The 16,335-nt window shown below is 44.5% G+C and overlaps 1 protein-coding gene across 1 annotated transcript in view; it reads right to left on the bottom strand.

Annotated features, from left to right (window-relative positions):
* The window catches only part of CDH23 (cadherin related 23), a 606,235-nt gene that overhangs the window by 547,862 nt on the left and 42,038 nt on the right, over window positions 1–16,335 (bottom strand). The window contains exons 2-3 of the mRNA XM_020994435.2: window positions 13,279–13,350; window positions 2,994–3,071 (exon numbers count right to left, since the gene is read on the bottom strand). Coding sequence (XP_020850094.1) covers window positions 2,994–3,071; window positions 13,279–13,345 — 145 coding nt within the window. The 5' untranslated portion in view covers window positions 13,346–13,350. The remainder of the gene's footprint in view (window positions 1–2,993; window positions 3,072–13,278; window positions 13,351–16,335) is intronic.

Genomic DNA, 16,335 nt, shown 5'->3' with positions numbered 1-16,335 from the left:
CTGGCCTGTGGCTTCTGCTCTAAACTGCTAGGACTCTGAGTCTCCTCCCTCCACCCCGCCTGGTTGAGATGACCAGGGAGCAATAAAATAACAGAACAAATGTTGGATTTGGATGGAGAAGATGTAGTTTCAAACCCAGCTCTGATGCATACCAGCTATATGAACTTGTTTGGTCCTCTGTGGGAATGAAGAATGAACAACAGTATGAACTAGTCACCTGAGCCTCAGTTTTCTCATCTGTAAATAGGTACAATTATCCTTATAGAACCTACTTCACAGAATTATGAAGATCAAATAAGATATCAAATCAAAAGCACTTTGTAAATCCTAAAATATAACATACCTATAAATAATTAACGTTAAAATAAGGGAGGAATTAGAGTAAATGTTCTTCATTTTCCCATAGATACTTTCTTTCAGAATCTTAAGCCTACCTGCCTGTTTCACAGATAGAAATACTGAGACCTATGTTCAAGGACAAATTACCTCGTGGAGTCACAGAATGTCAGAGTCTAAATTAGCCTTGGGGAGAATCTATTTCAGGCCCTACCTGAATAGGGGATTTTTATCGCCCCTGACAAGGGATCACCCAACCCCCATTTGATCCAAGTATCTTAATTTTATGGATAAGGAAAGTGAGGCTCTGTGACTGGTCACAAGTTTGCGTTGCTAGTTGGTGGTAAAGTGGGATTTGAACCCAATCCTCACACCCACTTCCACTGACACTATTTACAAGAGAACAATGTATGGGGCCTTAAAAATAAGAAAGGAACTCTAGTCTACTATCATCCCATAGGCCAGATTGCTTTTTACAAATCGTTTTGAGAATATCCATTAAAGAAAAGCTCTGGGCAAAAAATTAGTGATCAAAGGAGAGAATAAACATAGTCTTTTACCTTAAAATACTGTGTGTGTGTGTGTGTGTGTGTGTGTGTGTGTGTGTGTGTGTGTGTATATGAACATTATGTATATGGACTGTGAGGTGGACCATTGGGTAGGGCACCAGGCCTGGAGTTAGGAAGACCTGAGTTCAAATCCAGCCTCAGACACTTACTAGCTGTGTGACCCTGGGCAAGTCATTTCACCCTGTTTTCCTCAATTTCCTCATCTATAAAATGAACAGGAGAAGGAAATGGCAAACCATTCCAATATCTTTACCAAGAAGATGTCAATCAGGGTCACAGAGAGCTGGACATGACTGAAAATGATTGAACAACAACACCACACATATAAACTTGAGCTCTTATAATTATTCGAAATCTGAGAAATAACCTTCACCCCACTTGCTATTCACAAAAAGATGATTTCAGCCAGATTCCCCCACGGGTGGCAGTGTGGTTCAGTGGGACAGACTGAGGCACAGATAGACAGATGGACAAAAGAAGTCTTGGATGAGAAAGAAAGAAAGAGAACTTCCAGTCCAGTCACAGCTGGCGGTGACTCACTTCTGAAGTGGACCAGCCAGCTGCCTCATGACATCTCTGCAAATGGCTGAGTTCCTATTACACCTTTCCTCATCCCAGTCACCTTGCCGGCCTCCATTTGCAAGATTTCAAGAAAAATTTCCTAGAGTTAGAAATAATAAAGAGGTAGGAGACAGATACATTGGGGGCACCTACATCAAAGGGGTCAATGTGTTACCCCCTGATCACTGCTACAGGAGAAGTAATCACAGAAGGAGATTTCCTTTCCAATGGGCACCCATGATCAAGACTTGGTATGCAATCCGACACATTGGAATAGCAAAGGAGCCGCCTGCACGTTGCAGCATGAGGGCCCCCCAAATTTCTACCTGCCCCCAAATGCATTCCAATCATAAGCAGGTTAGACTATAAAGACAGGGGATGTTGCCTCCAGAAGGCCTTATTAAGAGTTCTTAACTTGGAATGCTCAAAAAATATTGATAACTGCATGTCAATATAATTGATTTACTTTGAAATCCTATGTATTTTATGTGATGCTTTAAAAATGTTATTCTGGGAAGGGGGTCCATAGGCATTCCAATACTGCCAAAGAGGTCTTCGGCAAAGAAAGCCTAAGAACCCTGCCCTACATAAATTGGAAATGACACGTGGGGTGACCATGGTCCTCTCTCTTTCATTAACACAGGTCTATTTATCAGAGAGTTAGTTGGTGTGTTGGACCTTGAGAGTTTGACATCTGGGACAGATAAGTTTCAATAAGGGAGACAAAGAGTGGGGGATTTGGGAAAGACAGGGCAGGCTGGGGATGGAATGAGGGTGTTCGCTTAGGGAGAGTAGGCCTGAGGGAATAGGGAATTAAGACAAAGTGCTCCTCAGCTTTTGCCAAGGCTGATTCTCTGGTGTGGGGTTGCCTGCCTGGGATTCTATCCTAAGGAAGGAGACTGCTAGAATGGGGACATTTTGTCCAGAGAAGAGAAGATTAAGGGGATACGTGGCAAATGGGTTCTGGTATTTCAAGGGCTGACATTTGAAAACGGGATTAAGCTTATTCTACATAACTCCAGAGAGAAGACGAATAGGTCTAAGTTACAAGTAACCAGATCTTAGCTCAATAGAAGGAGGAACATTCTAACAATTAGAGCTAAACCACTATCATTGGAGATGGCCAAACAGGATGTTGATGACCATCTCTTAATAATGTTAGATATACAAAGAACTGCTGTTGAGGATGGGTGGTTGGACCAGAAAGGCAGCGTCTAGTGATAAGGGTGCTAGTCAGGGGAACCAGGAGAAACCAGAGATCAAATACTGACCCCAACATTTACTAGTTATATGATTATGAACAAGTCACTTTAGCTTCTCTCAGCCTCAGTTTCCCCATCTGCAAAGCAGATATAAAAACTATAGTAATTAAATCATAGGGTTGCTATTTGAATCAAATGGCAGTATGCGTTAAGCTCTTTGCAAACCTATGTTAATGTATTATTGTCAGGTGATTCTTAAGGTCTTATACAAATTCCAGACCCTCTCCACAAGTCCATAGGTCCACCCCAGGGCTTTAGCACTTACCCACTGGTGTATCCTCACTGATCAGCAGGTATGTGTCAAAGAAATGGTTGGTGAAAAAAGGCAGCCGGTTCACCTGACCTAGGAATCAAAGAAAAAAGAAAGTGAGTCATGCAAAAACCTATTGAACACATTCTATGAACTGAGGCAAGCTTAGGGCTGAAGAGTACATTGAAAGGAAAGGCAGAAGATTAGGGAAGCTAACTGAGTGGCATGGGACCATTAAATATTTGTGTTGGCTCTTTATAGCTCTTGGATCAATACACTCATTTGAAAGATGAAGCCCAGAGAGATGAAGGAACTTTCCTAGGATAATTACAGAGACAGAACCACATCTAAACCCTAGATCTGGTAGCCTGGGTTTGCCTTTTCTACAATACCACACATAATATCATAAGCATGCCGACACACCTCACTGAACTGTTATAAGGACGTAATAAGTGCTTTGAGCTGCTCAAAAGAAAATGTCAGGTCTTCTGGGGAAGGGGGGTGAGGCAAGGACCATCAAGATGCCAGGAGGAAAGACTCACTCTAAAGCCAGTCCTGGCCTGAGACATTTAGGGTCTAAATCCTCCCGTGCTGAATGATTGAGAGGAAGCGACGCACCCACCTTGTCACCCCAGAACTCCCACCAACATGCCAGTCTCCACCTTTTCCAAAGAAAAGCAGGTCTCTGCCAGGGAGATGAGGGCCATTTTCCTTCCCGTTATTGGCATGAAGGGCCCTGAGGGAGGGGAAGCATTAGAGGCCAGGGAGAAGGCAATTATTGTTTTATCGCATGATTAATATTGTGCATTGCTCCCCACAGCTCATGGCACTGTGCTGTGTCAGCTCAATACCTGACAGGTCGGGGTTGGTTTTTTCCTTTCCTTTTTTCCTTCCATTCTGACCTATGAGTCCTACTGGCCTTAACTCCTGAATTCCATTATCTAGGCCTCTGGAGGAGTGAGGTGCCTCTCCCCACCACCCCATGGGACAATTCAACACCTGTGCCTTTGTTTCCCCTATTGAAAAAGAGAGAGCCAAGGAGCCGCTCACCTGGAGTGGGCAGTGCCAGCAGAGTGGCATTCCATGAACGCAGATCACAACTGGCCTCCTGGTGGGCACAGGATGCCTCTGCTTAGGGCAGACATGGGAGAGCCCCCACCACAAGAGTGTGCACACACACAGATAAACATGCGTATAAAATCCCTGGAACCAAATGAAGTGCTGAAGAGAACCCAGGCCAGAAAAAAGGAGCAAACAAAGATGGAGAGGGGGATAAAGCAAGGGAAGGAACAGGTGGGGAGGGTAGGAATCCTACCAAAAATAGTTCACAGACATAGCACTTCAAGATTCTCTCAGCTTTATATTTACATACAGTGTGTCCCAAAAGTCTGAGTGCAGTTGTGCAATTAAAAGCTTAAAACTGCACCGAGACATTTGGCACACATTGCATATTACCTCATTTGATCTTCATAATAGCCCTGTGAAGTAAGAGCTATTATTAAGTGTCTGAAGCAATATTTGAACCCAGGTCTTCCTGAGTACAAGTCTAGTACTATTTACAAGCTACCTCATAATACAAGGTGAAGATGGAGTCAGGAAGACCCAAGTTCAAATCCAGCCTCAGACACTTACTGGTTGTGTGACCCTGGGCAAGCCACTTAATGCTATTTGCCTCAGTCTGCCTCATCTGCAAAATGAGTGGGAGAAGGAAATGGCAAACCACTCCAGTGTCCTTGCCAAGAAATGACCCCTAAAGATTCAGACACGACTGAAAAAGACTAAACAACCATAAAGTGGGGCCATGGAAGATGGGGTGGAATGAGTTGAGTGGAGCAGCATAAAAAATGAGATTAACAGACTAGGGAAGGGAGGTAGAAACAGAAGAAGGGACCAAGGCTTGTAAGATAGGGAGTGGGATTGGAAAAAAGTATGGGCATAAAGTGAGGGGTGAAGGGAAGAGGGGCCAAAGAGATTCCAGGCTCAAAGGATCATAGACTTAGATATGGGAGGAAACTTATAAGCCAACATGCCCAGCACCTCCGTCTTGTAGGTAAGGACAGGGAGGCAAAGAGAGATTAAGTAACTTGTCCAGGGGCAGGATTCAAACCCAAGTCTTCTGATTCTAAGTCCAGTGCACCATCCACTATTCAGCATTGCCTCTCCAGGGGTGAATGGCTGGGATTAGGGATGGGGATTGGGGATGGGAATGAGGTATGGGTTTGGGAATAAGGAGAGACAATGGAAAGGTCTGATAACTGGGTGACAGATGATGAGAAAGGAGAATAGACAGGAATGTATCAGGTCAGAGAGCTGGGGTCACACTGTGGAAAAGAATTAGGTCCATCCTGAGCCCCACCCAGAACAGCTCAGTCATTCTAAGTTAAATGCTAGAGGAGAAATGGCTTGGTCATGGTGACAGGACACGGTTTCCCAGGGCACAGGCCAGGAAATGGAGCAGACCCTGACTCTGACTCAGGACCCCAGAAGGAAAAACAACCACTTGACTTTGGATCCAGTGGGAAGAAGGAACAGGCAGACAGGTGGGAGGGTCCCTGCCACTTCTGGCTCTGTTTCAGCCCCTAGTCTAAGCTCCATCCCCTGCTTTGCTGGGTAGAGACACACAACAATCATTAGCTCCTCATGAGTACACAGGGGCTCAGCTCAGCCACGGCCTGGGCATGGCTGACCTTGGGTAAGTCACGTAGCCTCACAGAGTCTCAGTTTCCAATCAGTGAAATGTGGTACCCTCCAAAAGATGCTGATTAAATAGAACCCGAGCCCTTTTTTTCTATCCTTGGGTTTTTGTCTCAGAATTCAGGCATAGTGATGAGAGCTAGATGTGAAGCAGACAGATCAGAGATGTCAGGGAGGAATTCAGAAGTGGGTTTTGTCAGTGGGGGGAGGGAGGAAAATTGCCTGCGGCAGCCGCGTTCATTTTTTAATTTTATTTTAAAGGGCCTGCCAATAATCAGGTGCTGAGAGCTCTGCACGGGCGGATGGGCAGCAGTTCTCGGACATCATGTGCCACATACCAAGCAGATCTCTGCGTCACTGGACTAACTGTCCAAGTCTTCTGCCAGCACTCGCCTCCCTCGAAAGGCTGTGTGGCCTTGAGCGTTGAGCACCAGCAACTGGGACAAAGAGTAGGGTAGATTGGTCGATGGTGGGAGGGTTCTCCCCATTTACGCTCAAGCACCTCATCTCATACTAAAATGGATGCATTGGAAGTCTGGAGCATCTGACCTGATGTAGAATGCACCCACAGAATGACATCAGGCTAAGACAAAAGTCCAGAGGAGGGATGTGAGTATAGGGGTCAGGAATGAAGGAGTGCCCAGAAATCAGAAGCATCATCTCCAAGAGACATGGGGGCATGTGTCAGAGGGATGGGAGTAGGTTGAAATTTTCTCAAAATAAAAAGACAGTGACATGTTAGATAATTCTGCCCAGGATTCTGGCTTCTTGACGTCTGCTAGGCAGAGGGGATTCTACCTCAAGTAAAACTCCAAGTGTATTTTTTAAAGAAGCCAGAGCCAAATCTGAAGGACCTTTGGAGGAGGGGCCAATCCCAGCCCCTCTCCATAAGGAACATAAATACACATAGAATATAGGCGGGGTAGGCCGCCCAATCTGTCCTCTGTGCACACCTATGAGAAGGCATTCCAACCCTGTTGGAGTCAGGAATCATCTTCAGTTAGACAGGAAAAACGAGGCCCCAGGGAGGAAGGGATTAATTGCTGGGCCTTGGGATCTCTGTCACTATACTATGCATAAGAAATGGCATTAAAAGGTCAGCAAGACTTTGGAAGTCATGGCTTCTGAAAGATGGAAGAACTTGAAGGATTGGAGTGATGGGACGGGCTTGCCTGAGATAACATATAGAATAGATTTAGTTCAATTCAATTCAAGCATTTGTTAAGTGCCTAATGCATACATGGAACTGGGTTAAGTGCACAGAGGTAATTATGAAAGAATGAAAATCACTCTCTGATCTCTTCAAAGGGGGACAAATATAAGGAAATACAACACAATATAAGGAGGGGGAGACCTTAGAATCTGGGAAAATCTGAAAGAGATTCCTTTAGCTCACACATGTGAGCTAATCCTTGAAGACATTTAAGGAGCCTAATGGAGACTGGTGAAGTAGAATGCCATTCAAAGCTGAGAAGACAATGTGAGCTGGGCTTCCTGGTTTTGGGGGATAGCCAAAAGGCCAGTTTGGCTGGACCGTAGGGCAAATAAAGGGAGGGAAATATAATATAAACATATATAATATAATATATATAATATATATGTAATTTATTTTTTATATATATATATTTATATATAATATAAATATAAAATAACTCCTTATGGCCAGTCCCATTACCTAGACAGCTAGGTGGTACAGTGGATAGAGTACTTGGATTGGAATCAGGAAGACTCATCTTCAGGAGTTCAAATCTGGCTTCAGACATTTACTAGCTGTGTGACCCTGGGCAAGTCACTTAACCCTGTTTGCCTCATTCTCCTCATCTGTAAAAAGCTACAAAAGGAAATGACAAACCACTCTGGTATCTTTGCCAAGAAAACTCCAGATGGGGTCACGGAGAGTCAGACAAGACTGAAATGAGTCAATAATATTGCCCAGACAATGCTGATCCAAATAGTCATTTTCCCAAATCAGTAATCGCTGCAATAATGAGAAAGGGAGGAACAGTGAGTGATTTGGTACCTGAAGGCCATAAAAAGGCTATTAGAGATGGTAGCCAGAGAGCATTCATTTCCAGTGGAAAGCAGATAAGGAAGACTGGCCGAAGCTTCAGAAGGTCCAGGTAGACCAGCAAGACTCTTCAAGCAGAGGCCAAACAACAGACTGCCAAGGTAGGCTCAATAATGTCTTTTTTTTTAAAAAAATAGGCTTCTACCAGGCAGACCCTTGAGGCATACTCCTGCCCAAAGAGAGAAGAATGAATAGGATGCCCTTCTCAGATAACTCATTTACATTCATACTGTGATGGAGGGATACCAGTGCCAAGCCAAAAGCCAAAGAAAGGAGCTGGCACTGTTTTTCCTTGTTAATTTTAATTTGGCATCTTTGGGCCAGCCTCAACACCTTTTAGCACTCATGACAAAGTGATTATCCCAAGGCACAGGCAGGAGCCCCTGCTCTGAAAATTGGCAGGGTCTTAAGCTGTAGAAATGTGAAAGTCCATCAGTCAGTCAGCAAGCATTTATTAAACATCTACCATACGCTGCCAAGGTGCCATGTGGCACTGGGGATATAGACACAAAGATGAAATTCCCTTACCCTCGGTCAAAGGATTGAAAGCTGAAGGAAATAACCCAACAAGGCATCAGAAAGTTCTCTAGGTAACCAGAGCTATCTTGCTACTTAACCCAGATTAATAGGTCAAGCAATAGTTCATCTCTCTGTGAGCATCCCTGAGAGGGTCTCTCTAGGAGCTCATACTAGCATCATAAAAATGGGAATTAAACCAAGAGGTCTGCCTGACTCTGAGGCAACTAAGTGGTGCAGTAGATAGAGTGCAGGGCCTGGAGTCAGGAAGCCTGAGTTCAAATCCAGCCTCGGACACTTCCTAGCTGTGTGACCCTGGGGGAGTCACATAACCTCTATCTGCCTCAGTTTCTTCATCTGTAAAATGAGCTGGAGAAGGAAAGGGCAAACCATTATATTATCCTTGCCAAGAAAACCCCAAATAGGGTCGCAAAGAGTGAGACATGACTGAAATGACTGAACAATAACTACTTAACTCCTGAGCTACTCTGCCAAAGCTGCAGGTATGCTAGGACATGTGTCCAAGGGCCATCTTGGGCAGAACCTGCCCTGCTTGTTCTCTGTCAGAAGATAAGGAATAAAATGGCCGTGAACATGGCCCAAAGTCTTGGGGAATCTAGCTGAAACCATGTAAAGTTAAAAAATATAACTTAAAATACTTTTAAAGGATTCATACCAGCCTGATTTTTGGCGAGGTTTGGGGGGGGGGCAAGAAGGAAACATTTGCCGCTGCAGTTAGGGTAGGCAGGTCCTGAAATAACTTCATTTGGCCCCAATCCTAGGAAAACAGTGTGAAGAGAGCAAGGCCAAGGGGGAGACTGTGTTAAGTCCAGTGAAGTGGGTTTTATGAAGCAACTATAGGGGAGCAGTGTCAGGAGCCATAAACGATGTTGGGTCCATAAAGAACAAATCACCGAAGCTTGGCTTTGCTGTGCTGGGTACTGGCTGTTCCTGAGAGCGGGCTGAAGAGAATCCAAGTGTCGGTGCAAGTAGCAGAATGGGCTGTGTGTAAGGAAATGGTTCTCTTTGGGTGTTTTAGGCCAAGTTCATGGATTCTGGCACAAGAAAGGACCTCAGGGGCCTTCTGGTTATAGGACCAATGGCTCAGAGAGCTAGACTTGGAAGCGACTTCATCTGGTGCAACCTCAGTTTGAAGAAGAGGAAATAGAAGCCCAAGAAAGTTATATGACTTGCCCAAGGTCACACAAGACAAGACCAGAACCCAGTTTCCCTAATTCCAGAAGACAGTCTGTCCTGCACCCACAACTCTAGTATGCTTCCTTGGACAGAGAGCCATGAAATAAATGGAGTTATTTGTGTCATCACACCAGGATACAGAGTTTTTCTCAACCCTGCCAGTGAATTATGTCTGCAAAAACAGGAGATGGGTAGATTTGGGGCCCACAGGGAGCAAACTGGGAAAATAGGGGTTCTGGCAAGAGGCCTGCTGAGAAGAAGTGGTACATTGTGGCTTTCCTGACTCAAGATGGAAGCTGCACCTTAGCATTCCCAACCTAGGTGGCAAAGAGTACCAAACCTAGAGTCAGGAAGACCTGAGTTCAAATTTGGCTTCAGACATTTACTAGCTGTGTGACCCTGAGCAAGTCACTTATCCCCTGTCTACCTCAGTTTCCTCATCTGTAAAATGAGCTGGGGAAGAAAATGGCAAATCACTCTAGCATCATTGCCAAGAAAATCCCAAATGGGGTCATGAAGAGTCAGGCCTGAAATGATTGAACAACAAAATCTTTTGACTTAGCCATTGTCATGGGTCAGCTAGGACTAGGGGCTCAGGAAAGAAATTCTGCTTCTAGACTCAGCTGCACTTGATGGCTTCATGTCACTCCAATTCCTCGTCCCCTATTAGATACATTTTAAGCTTTATTCTTGTCCTTTTAATCCCATCCTAAATAGGTTTCAAGGAATTTAGAACTAGCAGGCCTTCAAGGGGCATCGTGGGAGAGAGCTTCCAGAGCTGGTCCTGGTACCAGGAAGACCTAGTTCAAGTCAGATGCTCACTGGCCATGGGACTGTGGGGACAATAGCCATTTGAACTCTCTGAGTTTACTATCTGTAAGATGGGGACAACAATAAAAAAGAGGCGGCTTAGTGGTATGTATTGTGGAGAGACTGGTAGAGTCAGGAAGACCTGAGTTCAAATCCAGCCCCAGACACTTACTAGCTGTGTGACCCTGGGCAAGTCCTTTAACTTCTCTCATTTTTAGTTGGTCAATAAGCAATTATTAAGCACCTGCTATGCGCAAGGCACTGCGCTAACAAACACAAAACAGTCCTGCTCTCTGGGTGTTCGCAGTCTAATGGAAGAGACGACACACAGACAAATATGTACCAAGAAGCTATGAACAGGATCCATTAGGGGTCATCTCAGAGGAGAGGTACTAAGATTAGGGAGGACTGGGAACAGCTTCCTGCAACTAAGGCAGCTAGGAGGAAGAGATGCAGAGGGAGATATTTCCAATGGCATGAGGGGACAGCCAATGTAAACACCAGCAGGATCATGTGACCTGGGAAAAATGCTGAGGACCAGGCTGGGATGGGCAGGCTTGATTTAGCTGGCAAGAGTGAGGGCAGGGTCTACCAGGTCTGTATCCCAAAGAGACAAAAAAAAAAAAAAAGGAAAGAAAGACCCACACATACAAAAATATTTACAGCAGCTCTTTTGTGGTGGCAAGAATTAGAAATTGGGAAGATGCCCATCAACTGGGGAATGGCTGAACAAATTGTGGTATGTGAATGTAATGGAACACTATTGTGCTATAAGAAATGATGAGGGGGCAGCTAGGTGGCGCAGTGGATAGAACACCGGCCCTGAAGTCAGGACAACCTGTGTTCAAATCCAGCCTCAGACCAAACACTTGACACATACTAGCTGTGTGACCCTGGGCAAGTCACTTAACCCCAATTGCCTAAAAAAAAAGAAAAGAAAGAAATGATGAGCCGACTTCAGAAAAACCTGGAAAGACCTACATGAACTGATGCTGAGGAAAGTGAGCAGAACCAGGAGGACATCACATGTGGTAATAGCAACATTGTACTATGATCAGCTGTGAAAGACTTGGCTGCTCTGATAGTTATAATGATTTGAGACAGTTCTGAAGGACTCATGATGAAAAATGCTATCCACTGCCAGAGAAAGGACTGATGAAGTCTGAATGCAGATCAAAGCATACTATTTTTCCACTTTCTATACTTTTTGTGGGTGGGTTTTTTAAAGTCTGTGTTTGCTTTCACAACATGACTAATATGGAAATATGTTTTGCATAACTGCACATGTATAACCAACATCAACTTGCTTGCTGTCTCAGAGAGGGCAGGGGGGAGGTAGGAAGGGAGAGAATTTGAAACTAAATTTTTTTAAATGAATACTAACAATTGTTTTTACATGTAATTGGAAAAAATAAAATATTAAAAATGAAAAAAAAAAATAAGAGCCAGGGCAGATGATACTCAAGGTAGGGGTGGGGTTGAGGATAAGATTTTAAATTAAACTGAAGCACATTCCACTGAGCTACTCACACAAAAATCCCAGGGTGCCTTAGCCTACAGCTGGGCCTGGAGTCTGTTATGACTCTATAGGACAGCATCAACCAGATCAGAAAGAAACAAGGCAAGAATTAAGAATTGGATTGGGCAAGGAAGTCTCCCAACCAGAGGAACAGAGTGGGACAATGAGTTAGTGGCTTCTACTTTCAAGGCCAGGGGTTCTTAACCTGGGGTCTGGTTGCAGGGATATATACATACATACACACACATATACACATCACAACATAATGTGTTCCTTTGTAATCTTGTATATTTTATTTTATGCATTTATAATATTCTTCTGAGAAGGGTCCCATAGGCTTCACAGAGGCTGCCAAAGGGGTCCATGGTCCAAAAAAAGTTAAGAACCTCGATTCTAGGCCCAGCTCTGCTGCGGAACTTCTGGGTATCCCCTCTGTGTCTGAGTTTCTTCCCTATTAGGAATCCCACCTTGGATTTATGGGCCACGTTTCACAGAGATCACTCCTGCAATCATCGCATCACTATAAAGGAAGGGTTCTGAACCTCTTTTGCGTCTCGGACCCCTTTGGCAGGTGGCCCAGTGAAGCTTCAGAATAATGTTTGTGGACAACATTGATAATTGAAGGAAATGCAAAATTTCAGTTAGAGGTCAGTAAAGATAAAGAAGTGGTTTTTTTCCCCCATCCAAATCCATGGCCTCCCTGAAGTCTATTTGTAGACCAGGTTCAGAACCCCTGCTATAAAAATGCAGGGCTTGAGAAACTCCTCTGGGGTTTTCTCCTAGGGGAAGGAGGCAAGCTGGCTGCTGGGCTCAAAGGTAATGGGGCCTCCTGTTCCCCATGGCTGCCTCTGTAGGCATGTTTGGTGGTGTCTCTACCCACGTCTGGGCTCAGATTCCTCCCAGGGGAAGCCCCAGCCCTCCACAATGTTCTGTGGTGCACACCTGTTGCTTTGATCCCACACCTATACCCGAATTGCTTCCCTTGCCAACTCCAGTGGGTCCGGGTTTCATAGAGGAGGGAGAGGGCCATATCACAGAGGTCAGCTTCTCCTGCTAAATGCACTGTACAAGTAGGTGGGGTAAAAGAGGCAGGATCTGGCCTTTCACACAAGGAGGATGTCCTTGGGCTGATGGAGAGACAATGACCTTGGGCCTCACACCTGCTCCAGAGAAAAGGGGAACCCACTGCATCAGAAGCAACCCTCCCCTTCAGAGCTCAAGTAACCTATCTCTCCTGGTTTGCCCTGGAGCCCAAACCCTTGGGGAAAACAGGTATTCTTAGCTTCATATTGTAGAGAAGGCTGAGAGCCAGCAGTAAGCATCTTGTTTAAGATGACATGGCAAGGTGATGCTAAAGCAGAGGCCAGAATGCACAGATCCCCAGAAGTCATGGGACATCCCCATCTGGTGTGATCACGTATCAGTCTGAACTCTTGACCATTCATGTCATCAGCTTGGTCCCCAAGCTCAGACGGTAGAGGAAGGATTAGACTTACCCCAGCATCCAGAGTTGACCACGAAAAGCCAGAAGAAGAGGTGGCTGGTGGGCATGTGGCACTTCATGTTTCCTGTGGATAAAGAAAGGGGAAAGGTAAGAATTGTTGGATGGTAATAGGGAAAGGGGAAGGATGAGAAGTGGGAACAGAGATACCAAGGCTGAAGTCAGGTTAGGAGGATAGGCAAGGGAAGGGGCACAGTGAAGGGAAAGAGGGGAAAGAACCAAGCAACTTGAAGTCATGGGATGTTAGAGCCAAAGGGCATCTTAGAAAACATTAATCCAGCACCCCCAATTTACAGATGAAGAAACTGAGGTTTAGAGAAGGAAAATGATGTGGTCATGTTCCCACAACTAGTTGTTAGCAGTTTTGTTTAACAAATGATGGGCACAGGCATCAAATGAAGACAGATAGAGGCATTCACTTGGGAGTATCTGGGAAGGGAGCATGGTGCCCAGTACAAAGCAGATGCTTAATAGTCACTAACACTTAATGGCAGCTAGGTGGCACAGTGGATGGAGTGCCAGGCTTGAAGGCAGGAAGACTCACCTTCTTGAGTTCAAATCTGGCCTCAGACACTTATCAGTTGTGTGACCCTGGGCAAGTCACTTAACTGTGTTTGCCTTAGTTTCCTCAATTGTAAAATGAGCTGGAGAAGGAAATGGCAAACCACCCTGGTATCTTTGCCAAGGAAACCTCAGATGGGTTGAGTTGAACTCAAAGAGTGAAACACAACTGAAAATGACTGAACAAATGTTTATTTTGTTGTTATTATGTACAGATTTATATTGCGTTAGGGAAACATAGATGTTATATCCCCAGGAGAATGTAAGTTCCTTGATGGTGAGGAATTTATTTTTCTTTCCTTATGTTGCCGAACACCTAGTAGGTACCTTTGCACATAGTAAGTACTTAATCAATGCTTGTTGAATTGATTTAAATTCATTTATATTCATGGGAGTGGAAGTGGGGTGGGATAGAAAGAGAAGAGGCTGGAACCTATGGAGCCTCTGGCCCATGGCTTGTCATTCTCATGATATCTCTGGAACGGCTGGCTGTGCGGATGGGCCTATACAGGAAAAACTGTCCTGCTCTCTCTCTCTCTCTCTACTGTTTTGGCATTCAAAGCTCTTCAAAACCTGGCCTGAATATACTTTTGCACCTTTATCATATATTCCTCCTTTTCATTCAGAGCCTGGACCAGCTGCATTAGCTTTCTAACAGTTCCTCTTGCTGGCCCGTCCCTCTTCCGCCTCGGTGCCTTTGCACTCACTGCATGGTCCCTGTGGCTAGAGCAGACACTCTTCTCACCTCTACCTTGTAGAATTCCCAGTTTCCTCTAAGACTTTGCTCAAGGACCACCTTCTACATGAGGTTTTTCGCTATCTCTGCCTCCTCCTCCAGCTAGCACCTCCCCCAGCAAAAACTGCCTTGCATCTGCTCTTTATAAAGTCTCATACTGACAGATTTGTCTCTCCAGGTAGAACATCAGCTTCTCGAGGGAAACGACTTCTGTTTTTTGTCTTTATATTCTCTGCACTTAGCAAAGGGCCTGATGTGTAAAACAAATGTAAGAAATGCTTATTGATTGGATGATGTCGTGGGGTGCCATGTTTGATTATCTCTATCAAGCTTGCCCCAAACTCTGGGATACAAAAGGAGAGCTCTGTGGCACCTTTGCTATGTGGGGCAGCCCAGTATGCACAGATTCCCAGAAGTCATGGGACATCCCCATCTGGTGTGATCACGTATCAGTCTGAACTCCTGAGCATTGCTCCTCTCCACAGAGGGAACCCCAAAGAATAAGCTCCTCTACTTACCATCCTAGACATTCATTCATTCATTCATTCATTCATTCATTCATTCAGTAAGCATTTATTAAGGACTTTCTATGTGCCAGGACCTATGGGAGGCAATGGGGTTCAAGGACAAAAATAGTAGCTTCTATGCTATTGATAGGATAGCGATGGGGATAATACAACCTGTGTGTATGTATGTGTATATATATATGCATACTGGCTATACATAAATATATGTGCTATAACACATATGTATATGTACACATACAGATATCTTTATTTAGAGCCAGAAACCTATTCCTTCCCTGGGTTCTCAAGAGGTCAGAGACTTCCAGAGCTCTAGTGAGGAGGGTATGGGGGCGAAGCTCAAAAAAATTTGAGGAGTCCAGGAAAGAACTCTGTCTTGGCAAGCCTCTGCCTCCTCGCCTGTTGCACATGGCACCCAACATCCTCATTCTTATGGACATCAGTGATACATTTCAATGCTACAGCTTACTTCTGCTTCACGTTATTTTTCCTCCAAATAATAGCAACAATAACTAATACTTACATGATATTTTAAACTTTGCAAGGCACTTTGCACACATCATGGCAATATGAGCTTCGCAACAACCCTGTGAGATACAAGGACAAGTACTATTAATCCTAATTTAATAGATGTGGAAACTGAGACTCAGAGAGATTAATGATTTGCCCATACATAACCATCCAGCGAGTGAGAACAATTTTGAACCCAGGTCCAGCAGCCAATCTGCTATGCCTATTAATTTGCTTCACCCTAACAACTTGCCTCTAATGCAGATGGTAATAACCTTATGGATAGCATGCCTAATCAGGAGCTAGAGAATCTGAGCTTGAGTCCCAACTTTTCTCCTTACCTGCTTGTATTTAATATACATAGAAAATAAGGAGTCAGGCCAGCTGACTCAAAGTCTCTCCCAGCTTTAAACTCTCTGATCTATGGTCTCTTAGTAATACCTAACATTGGGGGGGGCACTTTTCAGTCTTGCAAATTCCTTTTCCTCATAACAATCATGAGAGATGGGTGCACTGCTCAGTATCATTATCCCTTTTTCTCAGATGAGACAAAAAAGTCTCAGAGATAGTATGTGGCTAGTCCAGGATCCCAGATCTATTAAGGGACAGATCCAAGCCCAGAACCTGGTCTTTCTGATTTCTGTTCTGATTCAATTTTTAAAAAAAGATTAGTAAGTACCTACCACGTGTCAGGCACTGTACTAGACACTGGGGACAAAGA

This window comes from Phascolarctos cinereus, unplaced genomic scaffold, assembly GCF_003287225.1.
Source record: "Phascolarctos cinereus isolate Bilbo 61053 unplaced genomic scaffold, phaCin_HiC Scaffold_3;HRSCAF=262, whole genome shotgun sequence".
Taxonomy (NCBI): domain Eukaryota; kingdom Metazoa; phylum Chordata; class Mammalia; order Diprotodontia; family Phascolarctidae; genus Phascolarctos; species Phascolarctos cinereus.
The sequence above is the reverse complement of the archived record's forward strand: the minus strand, read 5'-3'. Positions and strand labels throughout refer to the sequence as shown.